At 37.6% G+C, this 20,772-nt stretch overlaps 1 protein-coding gene across 3 annotated transcripts; it reads right to left on the minus strand.

The window, feature by feature from the left end:
• Positions 1–1,085: 1,085 nt before the first annotated feature.
• eIF4EHP (eukaryotic translation initiation factor 4E homologous protein) lies at positions 1,086–20,439 on the minus strand. Of its 3 annotated transcripts, none has more exons than XR_006773922.2 (8): positions 20,283–20,439; positions 15,842–15,914; positions 13,529–13,656; positions 10,578–10,692; positions 9,269–9,421; positions 5,923–6,059; positions 5,232–5,403; positions 1,086–1,722 (listed from the first exon to the last, which is right to left on the minus strand). XR_006773922.2 is itself a non-coding variant. In XM_045756666.2 (7 exons), exons 1-7 carry the CDS (start codon positions 20,309–20,311, stop codon positions 1,689–1,691), a joined length of 669 nt encoding a protein of 222 aa, XP_045612622.1. In that variant the 5' UTR covers positions 20,312–20,439; the 3' UTR covers positions 1,541–1,688. The 3 variants fall into 3 exon arrangements, 1 of the variants encoding a protein (XP_045612622.1); XR_011222789.1 differs by lacking the exon at positions 20,283–20,439 and adding an exon at positions 16,012–16,191; XM_045756666.2 differs by lacking the exon at positions 5,232–5,403 and having other exon boundaries at positions 1,541–1,722.
• Positions 20,440–20,772: the final 333 nt, after the last annotated feature.

Here is a 20,772-nt window from a genome sequence, read left to right on the forward strand (position 1 = left end):
TGTCATGTTAGGGATTCTAATCATCCTATTGATTGGTCTTCCTTTAAAATTATCTTTTCTGTCTCTACTCTACACAGATGCCGTCTCGTTGAATCGGCTCTAATACACAACGTACCCAACATGAACTTGAGTCCTGGCTTTGTTGCTGTTGACTCTTCCCTTTCACAGTATATGGTTAAATGCTCTAAACTTTCTAACAAACATGACCTAACATAAGCTTACACTTCTATTTATCTTTCTTTCTTTTTCTTTCCATTGTTTTCTCTTACTTATTCCTACTATTTCCCCTTCTTATTCCTTTTACTATCCCCTTCTTATTGGGTGGTATAAATAGGAGCTGCCTCGTATGGGCCAATGGGCCTTTTGCAGTTATCTTTGTTCTTGTGTTCTTGTTTTCTCATTCTTACTATCCTCTTTATTACACCTTTTCTTCCCTACCTTTGCCTTGCATTGTATGTACTAGCTCTATCAATAAATTCATCAATATTTGTATCACCCCTTGTATGTATGTACTTTACCTAAATAAACATTTGAATTTGAATTCTTCTCCTCCTGCTTTCTTCTGCCTATTTATTGCCTTCTCCTTCAATCATATTTTTGTTCCCAGTAGCTGAATCTATAACAACAACTTCAATCATCACAATTGACTTGAGAATGGTCCAGGACGGACCGAAATGTCGTCGTCCCTTCACTTTCTGGTGTGTGGTCTGGTCAACATGGGTTTGATTGCTCTTAGTATAGTGCATTTAAAAAAAAAAAATTCCACCTATTCATCATTTTCATTATTCTTTCATTGGGTACGAGGGCCATTCATTAATTCAAATTCCAGAGAAGATAGAAAATATTGTTTACCTATCGCCCACTAACAAAAAAGTTTAATTAGGACCACTGTTTATAATGGAGTATTGAGTAGGCACTATAGCTACCACTCCTAAGACATTCATGCATATTTATTAATCAGTTCATAAAGTTAAATGTTCATCTGTCTCATATTCTGACTACTGTTACTATTACTGTACTACTACACCAATTGATAAAAATGGTTAATGAATATACCAATATGGGAATGAAATAAATCTTGCATAAATATACCATAACCTGTATTTTCTGAACAGTAGCAGCATAGCTTAGTAATGATCATAAAGGCACAATATAAAATTAGAACATTGACAATTCTAAGTATTTTAGATAAAAATGATCAGGTAAGCTCCAGATACAAAAATGCTGAGTGCATATAACAATGGGAAACATTACCAGGAGAATGTAAAAAATAAATAATTTTCCTGAATTCCATTCCTTGTGGCGATTCTTTGAATAAATCACGTTAATTCGCTCATTGGCTGAACAGTGGCTCATCTCATCCTATTACAAATTATGTCACTAATATTTATAAAAGTTTTGTACCATTGTTCAGGATAATAAATATAGTGATGACAATTTACAGCTGAAGCAGTGGGATTCGTATTTAAAAAATACTTACATGATCAATTATACCACAGACTTCAAAGAAGGCATAAAGAAAAAAAAAAAAAGAGAGAGATTGTAAGGCAAAACATTTATATAATGCACCATATATCCATTTTACATTTTCAATTAAGATTATCACATCGCCAGTCTCTGCGAAGTTCCAACAGCATCATGCCACTCAATTCTCAAACTTTCGTGTGCCTTGCCGACCTTCCCATCATTTAGTTTGGATTAGAGGGTTGTGAGGTACACTGCCTGTATCAAGTAAAATTAAATTTAGTTTCCTGTTTTGAGAATTTATTGGATAAATTATATATTAAACTTTTATACTGGTTTTTAAATAATTATAAATATACATTCTAACAATATATCAAGCAAGAACTCTTATACTCTAATGGATATGAAATTATAATTTTAAACGGAAAACTATCCAAAATGCCGAGTAAAACTCGATCTTATCACTCGTAACTATTAACCATTTAGCTGAGACAACATTATTTTTAGCCCTATTCGTTACCAAGGACTGATGTACAAAAAAAATTAGATATTGACAAGCAGCTAATTTTTATTTTTTTACTCAAGTTACTTTTCATGTTCTAGGGTCATTTTTCGAGAATCAATTGCTATCATTTAGCACAGCAAAAGAGTTAAATGAAATTACTTTATCAAGTGAACCATCATGTGATTGAATGCACTATAATTTAAGAGAAAACATTTATATTTAATACTAGTCCCAAAATCACTAAAGTTAGATATAAGCTCAAGCTAAAAGAAAATAATGTACTGTACTAAAAATTATATGACAAATTTCCTTGGCAAAATTAACACATTCACTGTGAAACTACATAATGACAGACTCCCCAAATAAACAGTATGGTATTACTTAGAGCTACTTAAAGGACCATGGTTGACTCCTTTTTATTTAAAATAATTAAAATTAAAAAAAAAAATATTTAAAACGCAAGACATATTCAACACGGCTAATTAAACAGGTTAATTCAACACACAAAGCAAAGTTTTCTAATATCTAATTACAGTACAGTACTTGCATTAATAGAACTGTTGCGAATGCGTTTCCAACACTGTTGACATTACGACTTTTTTTTTTTAACTATGCTGTTTATGAATACTGCTATTTGCCATTTTCTTTTTCCAAAGAAGAGTGTGGATACAAGACATAACTGCCTACACAAGCACCATTGAGAGAAGACTCTAGTCAAGTGTCATACAAAGTTTCTGCCTTAATTAAAGCCTTCCTTTTTTCCAGACAACCGTTTCTCCCACATTTGAACAGTGAGAAAATTGCATGATATGTAACATTTTCATACAAATTCCATCTAAAGCTTTAATATACATTCTAGATATTTCTCTTAGCCATTGTAATATACCACGTAGTGCTACCATTTTCTTTGCGGAAACCCAGTAGAGCAAAACCTAATCCAGCAGAATACAATACCTGTAGTAACAGCAGGTCATTTCTACAAGGGATTGGATACAGTAGACAATCCTACTGATAAAGTATTTAACAAATTATGTAGTTATATAGAAGAGTGTACGGATTGTTATGAAATACTTCTTTCTCAGCCAGTTTGTCAAATTATCCCCAAGTCAGAGTCTATACGACCAATCCAGGATTCATGGTCTTGTCATGTAATTATGGATGGCAGACAATGAAGACAAGAGGAAAAATGATGGCGACTGGAGCATACAAGGGACGGGCTCAACAAGGAATGCTTCATTAAGCTTGATATTCTACTTTTGAGCCAAGGCTTCCACGATGCTCTCCGAGTCAACTTCTTACGGCATACAAGACCAGAGAAAAAACACACATATGAAAACTTAACCCCTGCATTGCACAAAGTGCCTTAAAACGCTCGACTGGTGGTGCTCATGGTGCCTCAAGGCACTCGTAGGTATATCAAAAACTTAAGAACTGGAAATGTCCAAGTGGAGGAAACCAATCTCTCAATCGAGACAGGATGTTAAAAGCACCATTAAACCAAGAAACCCACATTGGATCAGAAAAGGCCTAGTCAAGGAGAAAGAGGAAGCTGGATGAAATGACAAACATCCACAGGGAAAAACAGGATACCACAATGGAATCCAAGGCCCTCACAGATGCAGAGACTTTGCAAACTCGCTTGGGAAGTAGAGCACCACTCTTGCAAAACTAAGACAACTCAACTGGAAGCAGAAGCACACAAATGGATGTGAGGAACCTGCCCAGAGAACCGAGGAACCAATAAGGAGCAACCGGAACACCCGCCCTGTTCTCTAGGTAAAACACCGAGGAAATTTACAGCTTTACCTAACAGTAAAGTCTCAAAAGTATAAATAAAGGTGCTGGGTGTTCCCAACACATAGGTTCGGATCTTCATCACAGCTCTTGTGGATTGTCTTATACAAAGTCTGCTTAAAAATTTTCATTGGCAGGTAAGGAAGAGAACCAACTTGGAAAGAAAATGCAGATGACACTACTGAAGGAGGAAAAAAAAAAGCGAAAATGCTTTAGCAGATATAACTAATCCAACAGATAAAAATAATTTCAACAGGGAGATTGAAGAATTAAAGCAGAAACTGAATCAAACCAGACAGAAGAAAATAAATTGGAACAGAAAACTACACAAGATACGAAGAATGCTACAAAATATTTCTTCACATATGTGAAATCAAAATCAAAGCCTCCATAAATACTTGACCTATACTTACAAATGAAGGCTCATACACAGAGGATGATAAAAAAATTATTGAATTCCAAAAAGATCAGCATGAGGCTGTGTTTAGCAGCATAATAAACAACACGAAAATGGCAGACCTGGACAGTTTCATTACGAAGGATATCCAAACCCCCTAGCAATATAACTGATATCAACATGAACACTGCAGATTTTGAAAGACATTGACAACATGCCCATTCAATAAGCCCCAGGTTCAGACCCCATGGAATTCCATATTTATAAATAAATGTAAATTACCAGTAGCACTAGCATTTAAATCAGTAGACATAGCTCTTAAGATATCAATCTTAACCTATAGTACTTACAAATGGGGCAACATTCAACAGAGCAGAAGAAATTTTTAAACACATGAGGCAAAATCTTACTAAAGCGACCATACGAGTCATAAGTATTTATACTTCACCTAAGTAAAACAGAAACAAGCAACACTTAGTGGGCCAGCCAGAGGCTTAGGGGCCGTGCAGGAATATCCCTGGAAAAAAAATAGTGATGGATATTCAGTTTCTTGTCTAGCAGAATACAGAAATAAACAAAATCAAGCCCAAGCGCAGTGAAAAACTCTGTATGTCAGGACACTTACGTTTCACCATTGCTTTTCACCATTCTTATATCAGATAGACAAAAAACACAAATCACAGCTTTATGTAATCTTTTGCAGATAAAAAAATCAGCATGAAAATGTTGATTTTATGCAGAAAATGTGAAAAAAAGAGATGTGAAGATGTGACTAGAACACAGGCTGTGAACAATATATATAGATACAGTATTTAAATCAAACTAAACCATAATGTATCCATACTGGGAAAATATAATACTGTACAAGTAACAACATATTTACAACTATAATTCAAATAATAATATCAATACAGCATAGACTTTCAGCAACAACAAAATCGGCTGGTTAGTCTCAAACGCGTCCCCAGAAAACATACGGTAATTGTGTTTGGAACTTACTTCATACATCACCTACACTGTATATATACAATGATCACAGTTGCAACTTGACACACATAAACACGCACTCACACAGCAAAGGGTATGATGGTCGTCTTGACCTCTTTTCCCCACCCCACCTCCCCTACCATCTCCTCACACCCAGGAGAGGGGAGGGGGTGGAGGATACAGACATCAGTGCGGTAGGTCATGCCTCATAGGAGGGCCAGGTTTCCGAAGTAGGCTGGACGTGGAGTGGGTGTGCCTACAGGAGGGTCAGTACAAGAAGCCACATGGGTAAGGAAGTGTAAAACATTTAACAAATATTAATAACAAAATTCATACAAATTGTAAGTGATTAAGGCTCATGTAAAATGATTAATACTTTTTTATGCCCAACAGAATAGTGTATTTTTCATGTAAACTTTTAGAATATTCTATTAAAAACAATGTTATCAACAATTCTAAAACCTAAACTTTGGTTTACATTTTTAATGCCAGATTTCATTATTCAAAAGCAAGACAAGCACTTGTCCAGCATGCAAAGAAAAGCAAACTTAGAAATTTAATACATGCAGTCAAGAGCTCAGGACTGTATGAAACAACTAAATGAAACCAATGCTCCAAAATGCAGCTTAAAATTGGCTGCATATCTGGTCTAATCAAGCTACCTTGAAAATAAGTAAAAATAATTCACACTAACAGATATCATAATATCTTAAACTTTCACTGTAACCAAACACAAGGCAAGTTCTATGAACACAAGCTGACATTAGCAACTTACTTGAGGGAATCATTGTGAGTTTTGTACTCCATAACTGTATTAGGAGGAAGGTTAAGGACTCGTTTCAGAGTGTCACGAATTCGCCCTGTAGTGAGTGTGTCCTGTGCAGTGCGATTCCAAACAGAGATTATGTCCTCCTGTGAAAATAAATTAGTGTTGAAGAAAATAGAGGAGTGTTATTTTTACACAATACAAATAACACTTTTGTATTCAGCCAAAATATACTAAGCACTGTAATCAAGTGCATATACAATAATCAGCTAATAATGCAGTAATAACGAAGACATTTTAAGCCTCGCACATTTTGCACTAAAGTTGTATAAACATGCATTGATTATATTTAATTATCTTTGTGTTTTTAACATTTTTACTATGGTTCACAAGTGCAGTGATGCATTGGGCTGTCAATAATGTTATTTATAGTATATCACAATGTGTACAGCATCAGTATACACAGGTTTATTGTTTTAAGTACTTTACAGTAAAAAGCACACCACAATATAATATTAGAACAATAAAATACTGTTTTTGATATTATCACACCATATTTACATGTTATATATAAATATCTACATGTTTGTGCACTGTTGCAAACTACTAAACAGTTCTGACGAGTGTGATAATCTCAGAACCATTAATCCAATAACACATTAATTCAAAAACAGAATAGCCTCACATGCTCGCCAATTACCAAAATCACCTGACAATGCAAGGTATTGCCAAATGTACTACACACATTGTTAACTCTACCCAAAACATTTCCATAATTATCAGTCCTGGTCACTGAATCCTGAATATGAATAATTTTCACATGTTAATTTGCTAAAGGAATGCAAAATCCCATCACGTGAGTAGTAGAGGCACCAAACTGAGGTTGTGCGCCACTGCTGTCTGCCTTGCTCACCAGAATTGAAATTTACTGAAACCTGAACCTTGTACAGTACATAATCTTTTATCACTGTCAGGGTCTTCTATGTCACAATCATCAATAAATAATTGCAGATATTTATTTCATTTCATCAACAATAAGTGATGCTGTGGGCATGAACAGCAGGTTGGTGGTAGTAGTGTTAGCTGCTGCTGCTGTATAAGCTACCCATGGTTGCTGTGTTAGAACTGAGGGGCCCCTCACACCAAGGTGGGGTGCCCAAGATTTTTGTTTACCAAGGAAAGGGAAGGGAGCTATCAGGAGAAAGTGCCAAGCCATTACAACTATATAGCACTTGGAAGGGATCAGGATAAGAATTTGAGAAGGAACGAGGAAGGGGAGGGGGGAGGAATGGTACCCAACCACTCGGATAGTTGGGGATGAATGCCAAGATGGAGTCTGTTTATTGGAGACCTGAGAAAGTGGATGGAAGCCCAGTGTAACCGTAGGAGTTTTAAATCTTGTGCTAGACCTAAAATTAACCCTGGTTGACATGCACACTGCTGATGAAATGACCCTGGTTGGTATGCACAGTTAAAATGTTAGGAAATGTCTGATCAAAGGAAGACTGAACAACTAAAACGGAACCTCAATGAAGCAAAACGAGTTAATGAGTGTAGGCATTAAGATTTTTTTTCTAAAAGGTGATAGGACTCAGGGAACATGTGAATGGACCATGAAAACAAACCTTCAAAAGCATTAGACTGAAGGGAAGTAAACAATAAAAGAGGAAGGAACCTATACCAACATAGATGGGGGCAAAGATAAAAACAATGGAGTTAAATAATTTAATTCAGCTGAAAAATACCTGATATTGATGCATAGAAATAGAAATGTGATTGTACAGTATTCCCAAAGGACTGCTTAATTTGGAGATATGATAGAAGACACTGAAAAGGTTGAGACATCACTGTGCTAGTCAAAGAATAACTAAATTTAGAAGCATTATCATGAAAGATGGTGATTAATTTGGACTCATTATGATGACCAGACCACACACTAGAAGGTGAAGAGACAACGACGTTTCAGTCCGTCCTGGACCATTCTCAAGTCGAATCGACTTGAGAATGGTCCAGGACGGACTGAAACGTCATCGTCCCTTCACCTTCTAGTGTGTGCTCTGGTCAACATAATTTAGCCATGTTACTGTGACTCATTGCCTGCTTTGGCCTCATTAGACTGGGAGGCCTACAGGGAAACACAGAAAATATAGACTGGAAGATTTGTGAATGTCAACCTGGAGACATTCAGATCTCAGCATGTTAGGCAGGGCAGGAAACTGAGGAAAGGGGAACATTCCATCAATGATGTATCCGATATTTATCAGGAAAGAAAATTTTGAACTTTAAAACCTGCCTCCACTAGGTAAGAGCAACCAGTTCTTTTTAGAAATTAAATATACTTTATGTTATAATCTATAAGAAGCTGGGGAATGTGAGACAGCAGAGAAACTACTTCAAGAGAGAACACTATACATAAAGATTTGTTATGCAAGGAAATAAACAAAATACGCATGCAAAATTTTGATATATATATAATTCATTGTTGGGAACAGGAACCCTATATGTATCTGGAGCTTAAATTGCACTCCTTCCCCCCCCCCTCCCCCAAGATCGAACCACTGACCCTCCCCAAGACAACCCCGTAACAGCTACATAAACCTTGGGTACCTATTTACTTCTTGGTGAATAAACTCATGAAGCAAAAGAAAACTTGCCCATTTCTGTTCTGCCTGGGAATCCAACTCAAGATCCCTGATTGTTAGTTGAGACTGAAGCCAAACAGAGATACAGAACTGGAAAACATGATTGATTCAATGGAAACTATATGAGTGCCAGAGATCAAAAGATAAAAAAAAATGGAATCAGTATAGGATTTGATGTTAATTTCTGATCTCCATGCTTCCTTTGTCTCTACCAGCATGCCTGATTCTGGCCCTGGGGCCAGATTCACAAAACAGTTACGCAAGCACTTACGAACCTGTACATCTTTTCTCAATCTTTGGCGGCTTTGTTTACAATTATTAAACAGTTAATGAGCTCCAAAGCACCAGGAGGCGGTTCATAACAATAACAACAGTTGATTGGGAAGTTTTCATGCTTGTAAACGGTTTAATAAATGTAACCAAAGCCGTCAAAAATTGAGGAAAGATGTTCACGTTCGTAAGTACTTGCATATCTGCTTCGTGAATCTGGCACCTGGTGTTCTGCAGGCCTGAACAAGTCTAGAGGCCTGGTAGGTTTTGTGCATGTGTCTGTGGCACCAGAGACGTGCACCAGAACAGTACTCAGCTCCAACCCAGAAAAATTAATAAAAAATATATTAGCAGATTTGAACATTATTAACAGATAACAATAATTTAACAAAGCTTTTTCCTGGAGAAAGCATTCTTTAAACAGAGGTAAAGTTAGGACTTGCCTGAAATCGAACAGATATAACAGCACCACAAATCTCGTCTCCAACCAAGAATTGCTCCCCTAGCATTGCCAAGATCATGTTCTCCCAACACCGTGAAGACAGTCCTTTCCGTAAACGCACAATCCATTTTCCCCCATTTTTATTTGCACCATCCTTTAAAAAAATTAAGAGAAACAGCTATGGTAACAAAGTATATAATTATCATTAATGTCATTGTCAGTCAATATTTCTCATGCTAACAAAAAAAATAACAAAATTACAATGGGACCTCCAAAACCAAGTCTTGCATATCGCAAATTCCTCTAAATGGACCAATTCCAAGCACCAGATTGAAGCCCTTAAAATTTAGATTTGTCTGATAAAGATATGAATTCCAGAGGGGTCATCATATAAAGAAATTTTAATTTTACTTATATTTTTTGTATTTTATTATCTTTCAGCAAAAGTTAGAGTTTCGGCTCATAGCATGTGTCAAAATTTGAACAGGTTCCCCACAATATTTAATACAAAATCCTGAGCAAAATAAAGCTTTCAGCATGAAAAGGTATTTGCTAGGTTGACTGTTAAGGGACCATACAAACATGAGTTAGAGTCACTGTAGCAGACCTGTTGGCTCAATCTGGGTGGTACTCGTCTACATCCAACCCCCTCTCTTCCCCATGTATCTAAAAAGAGTATTTTTAATGCTAACTATACCATTTGGAGTACTGGTTACCAGACCAGTACTCTAAATTGCTCGTATCTTACTGATGCTCGTATCCCCCTGTTGATAATCCTTATCTTAAGCATGAGGACACTAGCCTCTAAGCCTATACAAAATAAGGCTTAGAGGCCAGTTTAGAATGAAATAGCAAGGGTGGTGATATTTCCATGCAGTCAGGTTTTATTGGTAGATATCCATTACATGACAAGTTGCAATTAAGATTTTGCCGAGTATAATTTACCCATAGATCATGGTAAAATGATGCGTATAAATGGTACCTCCTGTGAAATTTCTCTAATTGCGGTATTAATTTTCCTTTAAATGAGTTCAAGCATAGAAAAAGTAGTTTTTCATGAGAAACTCACCGAGAAAAAGTTAATTCAAAAGTCGATAGTTGATTTTCCTTTGAGTTTGACAAGTCATTAGCTATAAAAAAAAAAAGCTGGAAATTTTTTTTTATGTAATTACCAAAAATGGTCAATTATTCAGAAATCTAAAGAATTCACGAATCTGAATCAGGTCGGGAACTATGCCATACAGATTTTGGAGCACCCACCATAAAGTATTTCTAAGTATCACAAGTAATAAATTCCCTCTAACATTTACCTCCCACATGGGCTTTATTCCATCTTTAAAAATATGAATGTCAGAGTGTGATGCAAGATGAGTTGGCCGGGCTAAATAACTGTAGAAACCCCAAAACTGTTCCACAGAAGCAAACCTGGAAAACGTTAGCAAATGTCACATTACGATGGTACGACAAAGCCTAAAATTTAAAACAATCTCCAGGAGAAACTGAGTGACAGCAATTTGCAATATACAGTACTGTATATATAATTACATTTAAATAAACCATATCTATAAACACAGAAATCACAATAATGCGATATATCGAATGAACAAATCCACAAGGGTCATGATGAGGCTACGAACCTAACGCACGCACGCACGCCTATGCACGCAGAACCTAATGAACCTAATGCTCGTAGGGAGCCAGTCGGCCGAGCGGACAGCACGCTGGACTTGTGATCCTGTGGTTCCGGGTTCGATCCCGGGCGCCAGTGAGAAACAATGGGCAGAGTTTCTTTCACCCTATGCCCCTGTTACCTAGCAGTAAAATAGGTACCTGGGTGTTAGTCAGCTGTCACGGGCTGCTTCCTGGGGGTGGAGGCCTGGTTGAGGACCAGGCCGCGGGGACACTAAAGCCCCGAAATCATCTCAAGATAGGAAGATAACGCCTTTTGATCATGTCGTGGTACAGTTGACTAAGGCGCATCTGGGAACATCCCGTGCGTAGGTTCGAACCCTCATCATGACCCTTGTGGATTTCTTTATTAAAACATATCTACTTTCTAACATATACAATCTCCTTTAAGAATGTTGCCTTGCATGTAAAATGGGTCATAAGGTTTACCCAGTTAAGAAATAGATGACATCTTATCCCGGTCATATTATAACCTAAGATTTAGAACACAGGTTACTAAGCTCAGCCATTTCCAGAGTGATGACAAAATAATGAATATTCAACAGGGGACAAAAGTTGACCAAGAAAGAATATTACTAAGAATATATATGTATTCTTAGTATGTGTATGAGTATTTGTATTAAGTACGTGTATTAAGTATGTGTACAAGAATATCACAAAAGAAATATACTTTTATACTCAAATTGGCATACAATTCTAAACAAAATTTTGAGAAGTGAGGCAAATAAGGAGGAAAAAGTCTTTAAATAACTGTATGCAGATTGGAAACGTATGTTTAACTCTGCTCCTCCATTCCATAAGTCCAGGAGCTGACGGAGAAAAGGTGATTAGTGTGACACACACACTCCAGGTGTTGTCCCATCTCTTCCAAGTGGCAAAGGATTCCACCAAGAAGTGCATGACCCAGTTCTTAACTTAGTATGACTCCACTGGCAGTACTACTACAGATTCTGGTGAAGGCTTATTGGCCCTGGATTGCCAGAATGTTTATCCCTTAGGCAGCTGTCGTCATAGGTTGATCCTTGGGGTAATGCAGTCATCATTATACAATGATTTAAACAGCTATTGTCTGGGTTTTATATGTATGATGCAAATATAGATATAATTGCTCTCTATGGATGTAATGGAGTTTACCTTGACCCCATGAAAAAAATCCTGTGGTTACGTGTACTTAGTGAATGTGGCTATCATCAGGAATGTTATTGGGACAAAAATTAGGCAAGAAGAGAAGGGTGGGCAGATTGAATTTTATTAGACTGTCAGAAAGCCTTTGACACAGTATTCCACAAGAGGCTGTTACAAAAGTTGGAGAAACAGGCAGGAGTAAAAGGTAAGGTGCTCCAGTGGATAAGGGAGTATCTAAGCAACAGGAAACAGCGAGTAACTGTTGAACGAGATAGAAAAAACATCAGAGATAAAACATCAGAGTGGCGAGATGTCACCAGTGGAGTCCCACAGGGCTCTGTACTTGGACCCATCCTGTATGATATATGTAAACAATCTTCCAGAGGGTATAGACTCATTCCTCTTAATGTTTGCAGATGATGCAAAAATAATGAGAAGAATCAAGACAGATGAAGATAGACAGAGACTACAGGACGACCTGGACAAACTAGAGGAATGGTCTAGAAAATAGCTACTAAAGTTTAACTCAGGAAAGTGTAAAGTAATAAAATTAGGTGAAGGGAGCAGGAGGCTGAATACAAGGTACCATCTAGTAGGTGAAATCCTGCAAGAGTCAAATATAGAGAAAGATTCGAGGGTTGATATCATACTGAACCTGTCCCCAGAAGCCCACATCAAAAGGATAATACAAATCAGTGATATATGATAGATTGGCCAACATAAGAACTGCCTATAGAAACTTGCGTAAGGAATCATTCAGAATCTTATATACCACTTATATCAGACCAGTTCTGGAGTATGCAGCTCCAGCCTAGAATCCATACCAAGTTAAACACAAGACAAAGTTAGAGAAGATTTAGAGGTATGCCACCAGACTAGTCCCAGAACCGAGGCATGAACTATGAGGAAATGTAATAGGAGCTAAGCCTTACATCACTGGAAGACAGAAGAGTTAGGGGATACATGATCACCATCTACAAGATTCTCAGAGGAATTGACAGGGTGGACAAAGACAAACTATTTAGCATGGATAGAACACTAACAAGGGGACACAGGTAGAAACTTAGTACCCAAATGAACCGCAGAAACATTAGAAAGAATTTTTTCAATATCGGAGTATGGAATGCATTAGGCAGTGATGTGGTGGAGGCAGACTCCATACACAGTTTTAAATAAGATTTGATAAGAACCCAATAGGCTCAAGAATCTGTACACCAGTTAATTGACAGTTGAGAAGTGGGACCAAAGAGCCAAAGCTCAACCCCCCACAAGCACAACTAGGTGAGTGGGAATGCAGTCATCGTCATACAATGATTTACTCATCGTACAATTACACATGATTTAAACAATCATTGTCCGAGTTTTACATGTATGACGCAAATATGGATGTACTGTACATCTATTTTAATTTTATAATGTTAAAATGATAATCAAAATTTGTACCTACCTTCCTATTAGCTGCAGGTTCTGGTCATAATTTTGTGTTGTTGCTTGCTTTCCTGGCGCCCGACGACTGAACCAAATGCAGTATGTGTACTGGAGTCGGTGTTCACCTGGCTTGACCTCAACTGGAGGCTATTGGAATAAAATATTAAATCTTATTAAATAAATACAATACAGGACAAAAAATTGGAAAATATCTACTGTAAATGGCCAACTAAAAGGCTAGTCCAAATATAAAATAATTTCAGATATATAAGAAAACAGCAACAGCTTTATAATAATTGCAGAATCAAACAAATTGCTTACTATATATAGTATTCAAATTTTTGTTAAAGAGACTGACTAGGCCTCCTCGTCAGTGGTATGGTCAACTAGACTTTCAGACATGGCCGCTGGCAGCCCGACGTATGAATCACAGCTTGGGTATTTAGGTATCCTTTGAGGGTGTTTATCAGGTTCTCCTTCGAACACATGAATGGTCGGCCAGTTGTGTAGTGTAGAAGGTGTGTGTTAAAAAGTCTTTGATGTTGATAGAGTTCTCTCTCTGCATAATTACTGCACATCTACTTTTCAACTGGGCTATTTTGCAGTTGCCATGCCTGCTGGTCTCATGTGATGCTATTTCTGTGTGCAGATTTGAAACCAGCCCCCTCTAATATTTTCCATGTGCAAATTATTATGTATCTCTCCTGCCTGTGCCCCAGAGAATAAAGATTTAGGCATTTTAGTTGGTACCGGTAATTTAGATGGTTTATTGAGTGGATTCTAGCAGTAAAGGATCTCTGTACACTCTTAGGTCATCAATTTCTCCAGCTTTAAAAGGGGCTGTTATTATGCACCAGTATTCCACTCTTCAGATCACTAGTGTCTTAAAAAGTATCATCATTGGTATCTTTTGTTTGAAAAGTTCTTGTTATCGAACCTGTCATTTTTCTTGCTGTTGTGGCTGCTACTGGAATGTGTTTTTTTTAAAGGTAAGGTCTTTTGCCATGATTACACCCAAATCCTTTACATTGCTTTTATGTTCCATGGTATGATTTGACTGTTTTGTACGTGGTTTCTGATTTTATCTTTTAATTTTTTCCATAGCACAGGAGTTGGAACTTGCCTTAATTAAGCTCCAAGCAACAGCCTAGTGGACCAAACTCTCACAAGTCAAGCCTGGCCTCGGGCCGGGCTTGGGGAGTAGACGAACTCCCAGAACCCCATCAACCAGGTATCAACCAGGTACCATATTATTTTCTGTGACCCATTGAAAGTTGTATAGCAAAATATCTCTATCAGATTTCCCTTACAAAACTTGGATATAAAAACACATTTTGATATATAAAAACAAAAAACAAAAATCCAGAAAGGCAGCTTTAATTCTTGATTTTTATTTAAAGTAATTTCCAGCAGTCAATTGTTGTTTCCCAATGGGGAAACAACAATGGGAAACAACAATTGACTGCTGGAAATTACTTTACTGTTTGCTCTTTAATTACTTTAATTGTTTGCTCTTGTTGTTCTTTATCATTTAGTGGAGGTCAATGTTCGACTTAAAGGAGGTGCTAGGCATGTTACTATATTCTGCAAATGGCAGACACGCTCTATAATTATTAATTGGATATTTGCATTAATAAATTTAAACACAAGTAAATGCAGGTCACGAATAATCCACAACAAGGTGGGTACTCATACCTCATGTAGACTAATCTGTATAATCCTCCAAAAGATACCTGATCAGATTTAGGAAAGACTTGGGTAAATACTGGTTCAGTAACAGGGTTGTAGATTTGTGGAACCAATTGCCGCGTAACGTGGTGGAGGTGGGGTCCCTCGATTGTTTCAAGCGCGGGTTGGACAAGTATATGAGTGGGATTGGGTGGTTATAGAATAGGAGCTGCCTCGTATGGGCCAATAGGCCTTCTGCAGTTACCTTTGTTCTTATGTTCTTATGTTCTTAACCATGCTATAACTTGTACTATACATTAAACTGTGAACAGGTATGTCTAAGAGCCTGGTTGACCAGACCATCAACCTGGAAACCTGGGCAGAGACCAGGACACGAGGACAATGATCCCCAGAACCAAAACAAGGTAAGACAAGGTAACTGAAGACTGTTTCCCCATCTGGGAGAGAGAGTAAAGATGGGAGGAAAGAACCAAGAAAAAACAAAAAAAATGAGGAGGGCAACGAAAACATAACATTTTTGTATACGAGTCATTATATAAATTGCACTTAAATTAATACAGGGTTGCACCATTATTGAGTATTTAGGCACAAGTTATTCTCAAACACTGGCAAACCATGCACTGCCCCAGTTTAATGAACATACCAGTATCTTCTCCATCTCCTTTGATTCTCGGGTTTCACCATCTTCTTCCCCCGAGTCATCATTAGTTTTAAGACTGAAAAGAAAATTACAGATAAGAGTTAATTCTGAAAAATTGAGAAAACCCTGGTACAGTAAAATATAAAAAAATATACAATGGCAACTCGACTTACGATAATTTCGATTTACGATGTAAATTTGTTTTGATCGAAAAATGCGACTCGGCTGACGATAGTGTTGTCGACTAACGATATTTGTTGGTACACATTTGGGTCGACCGAGCACGTGGTTCCCAGTCACACGGGCTGACCTGCCTCAGTTTACTAGATCAGCCCGTTTAGTGATGATCACGCCTATAAGAAAATTCGTTTTTGTGGTGATTTTTTGCTTTTTGAACATAAAACTGATTATTATATATCATGCCATGGGTCCCACTAAAGTCAGTGGTAAGGTTCAACCTAAGATAATAGTTGTGAGTAGAGGCAGCAGAGGATGTCCCCTCCTCAGTAAGAAAATGTGTGAAGTATGGGAAGAACTGCAAAGTTTTGTTGAAAAAACTCACCCAGATAAAGCTGTAGCAGGCCGTTGCATTGACCTTTAAATGACAATGTGATGTCTTACTACAGACAAGTGTTAAAATGTAGGGGAAAAACAAGTGTCTTTAGACAGATTCTTAGCAAGACAAGCAAGCAGCGAGTCACAAGCAGGTCCTAGTAGTATGCAGGCAAAACATGCCAGTGTGTGTATCCCAGAAGTCATCACTGCCTGATGTTATAATGGAAGGGGACTCCCCTTCCAAACAGTAACACCTCTCCTCCTTCCCCCTCATCACCATCTTCCATACGCCATCAAGAGTCCTCTATAAAGGTAAGATAAACATATGTACTGTATTGTAGTTAGAGAAAATAATTGTATTCAGTATAAAATGTATTTGTAAGTTAATATTTTGGAGGGTGGGGAATGGATTATTTCAATTCCCTTTATTTCTTATGGAAAAAATCACTTCGACTTACGATATTTCGACTTGCGATACGTCTCTGGGAATGGATTACCATCGTAAATTGAGGCCCCACTGTACAATATATGTATAAAAATAGTTTGTTTTGGAAACTATTTATTTCCCCATTTCTTTAGCACTACACACTTTGTACTATAGTTGGAAAGTGAATATATAAAAGTTTACATTCTTAAATACCAGTGATAAAACACATCATTGATTTATCAGCCAGGCAGATGGGACCAAAGGAGTGTAACAAATGTTCATGTGTATGAATTTGAGTGATAAGACTCATAGAGTTCAATAGTTTTTATATTTATTTAGTATAGTCTTGGTTACAACAGTCAGTTTGTTGGTAATGTAGTCAAGTATCACAATATACGAGATAAAGCCTGGAGCAGGTCTGAAAGCTTGAGCGAAGTCGGAGGTAGAGAGCTTGGATGCTGGGTAAGTGTATAGTGAAGCACTTTGAATGTAGGCGGGGGTCAAAAAGCTCAAATGAGGGATGAGAGCGTGGAAGCTCAATAAGCCAGAATCTGGCTATCTGCTCTGTGTCAAGGCTGTAGCATCTTGAGTGAGGAGGAACTAGACTCGTCGACCGTCGCATTGTTTCCGATGAATGTAAATGGTACTAAACATCTGCAGTATTTCTCAAGTCTATGAGTTAGACCAATGATAATTTGGTGAAGAGGGTTTATATTACAAACTTCCCCTCAGCTTCCTACGGGCTCACCATAGCCCGTGTTACCTGGAACTTTTTGTTTCTGGTAGCGAATCTTTAACAACAACAACAACAACCACCTCAGCTTGGCCAAACTGACCAAACATCTGGTAGGTTACCTGTCGGCTGGCCTGATTGATCCTGTACCCTTGGGAAGAGATATTAATTGTAATTACTGTGGTTGTAGACTTGGGAATTGTAATTAGTGGACCAAGAATTAGTGAAGGACTTCTAGAAATTTGGAACACTTAGAGATAGGTTATGTAGAATTAGCAGGACCCATTTCATTATCTGCACATAAACTAATGAGAATATGGAGCAAGTATATTACTAAATATAGATGTTACAGAAGCTAGTAAAAGTAAGTTAACTATGCACGGGAATAAGTTTTGTGCATCAAGCAAGAAAACAAACAAGTTAATTGATTACCTATAAATTATGTGAAAATTATGAGTATTTTATTTATTTTATCTTAATATTTTCTAATATTAAGTCATCAAATTGTTGCCTCCAAATTGAATGGCTTTGATAATGAATCAATTACATCTCAAAATTATCAAAATCAATCCACTGTAACATTTTCAAATTCAGTTTGTCTAATGTTATGTTGTCTACACACACAATGAATTTTGTATTTTTTTCAAATACCTGAATTTAGGAAATATTAACGAGCATTGATCAGCAGTTTAATCGATTCTCAAAAATTGCATTTGAAGGCCCTGAATGTCAGGTTTCTCATGAATTGCATGATCTGTCATGTGTTTTTTAAGTATGGGAAATATTTAAAAGTAAAGTACCAAATGCAGGCGATGAGTCACAATAACATGGCTGAAGTATGTTGACCAGACCACACACTAGAAGGTGAAGGGACGATGACGTTTCGGTCCGTCCTGGACCATTCTCAAGTCGATTGTGCTACGTAAAGGTAAACGTAAAGTACCAATGTTGACATCACGTTAAAATTTTATAATTTGAAAGGCTTTTTGTGTTACCAAAAAAATAATTCTTCAGAACCCTGTAATTTGGTGTTCATTTAAATGCGAGAAATCTGTGCAAAATATCAATCTACAAATCCACATATCGGATAGTTCTTGACAAGAAAATCTTTCATTTGTCAAAAACAACACTCAATAAATCGCCTAAAGACAAAACCTCTACTAAGCCAAAGAGCATTTGTTTTACACTAGTAGTCCTGTGTACACCAAATTCACCTAGCTCGCATCAATTTTAAAACTGTCTTTTTCTAAGCATGTGTGTAAATGCTGTATAATTAACTACATATCTAACGTTGCAGTTTTCATCACTTCGGGTTCCTTAAGGTCAGCTTTTGCACCCAAGGCCTCCTCGTGTACATGAGGAGGCCAGCGAAAGCCAACAGTGGATGTCAAACATTTGGCAAACATTAAAAAAAAAAAACGTTTCTTTACCAGTCATGCTGGGTGCTTCGTCAGTTGTCAAAAACTAAATTTTGAGAGGTCAACTTTTTATTTTTATTTATATATATACTGTACAAGAGTTCTTACATTCTCGTACAGCCACTAGCACACATAGCATTTTGGGCAGGTTCTTAATCCTAATTTTCCCCATAATACGCCCCGTCAAATTGTTTAACAACCAGGTACCCATTTACAGGCGAGTGAATAGGGGCTACAGTTAAGGATACAAACTCAGGCCAAAGCGCTGGGCGAGTGTCTTACCACTGCACCACGGGGAGGACTAAACTTGACAATTAGATAATTTACCACTGTTTTGCATATTTCAGCCCTTGTGGTATGTTCAGATAATGTTACCAAGTAAATCAGTTCTTAACAAATTAATGATAATTATATATTTATAATGGGTGGGATTTAAAGCATCAAGGGAGTGGCAGTGGACTTCACCACCTATGGCTTGGGGTAACCCCAATCACCCTAACAGACTTCCCCTTCCCAATGATGGCAAACCATGGTTTGACGGTCCTCGAGGTGCTATTTGAGTTTTAAAACTGTACTGTATTCACAATTCATACATGGGAGTTTTGCATATAGCTCAATTTCCAATTGCTAAAACTGTAAATATGACTTGGCTAGGCAGAGATGGGCAGGAGCATGCACAGCTCGACTAGCCTAGGCTAGGCCAGATTACTTTAGGCTAGGCTAGCTTAGGCCTGCTGGGCTTTAATACACGTTCTGGTTAAGTCAAATGTACAAAGTGACCTGTAACCTATACAGTATATCCTTTGTCTCACAAGTTAGCAGTTCTATTATATTCAGATAATCTCAACTTGATTTTTTTTATTTTTATTTTTTATTTTTTTGAGTGCTCACCTGTTGGGTCCAGAGCTGTCTCCATTAAATACCTCCCTAACCCCCCAAGCAAAATAGTAGTACAGTTGGGCTCGACTCACACTCAGGAATCTTGGGTCCGAATCCCGGACAGAATGGAAAAAAAGGTTGGATTTTGTTCATCTAGCAGTAAATAGATACCAAAGAGCTTTGACAACAGAAGTGAGGGTCACATCCTGGATAAGGTCAGTGGTTTGACCTTAGGGGGATAGGGTTCCTCAACAGAAGCCTAAAGTATATGTATATATATACATATACACAGGCTGCCTGTCCCCCCGACAAAATGTCAATATATCTGTAACTGCCGAAGTCCCAGACAGCTTACCTGGCTCCATATTGCATATATATATACACACACACATATATATATCTAGTAGCCCTATTCCACATATCGCTACTTACGCATCATATTTGTTAACCATGCTGGTCATTCTAGTACGAGAAGGAATGGTGATAATTTAGAATAAAATCCTGGACGTGAACAGTGGCTTGAGGACACGAGGGGTGACTGCTCCAGACTGTGGCTCACCGTCGCCTCCTCCTCTCAAACTTTACCAATTTCTAACCCAAAGGAGCCCAATATTGTGTTTGCAGACTGATTTATATAGTTTTCAGCGTAATTTATATATAATTACCCAACCATTTGGGCTCAGGGTGCAGTTGCACCTCCACAGATCTCTAGTATCAGCTCTTGATACTGGTAATGGCTCAAAAGGGCCATCACTTACGGGCTATTCATGCCCGTGCCACCTCTTGGGTGGCTTAATCTTTATCAATCAATCAATCAATCACTTGGGCTGGGCTGTAGGGCGTCGGTCTCGCTTCATGCGGGTCGGCGTTCAATTCCCCGACCGTCCACCAAGTGGTTGGGCACCATTCCTTACCCTTCCCC

This window comes from Procambarus clarkii, chromosome 53 (assembly GCF_040958095.1).
Source record: "Procambarus clarkii isolate CNS0578487 chromosome 53, FALCON_Pclarkii_2.0, whole genome shotgun sequence".
NCBI lineage: Eukaryota > Metazoa > Arthropoda > Malacostraca > Decapoda > Cambaridae > Procambarus > Procambarus clarkii.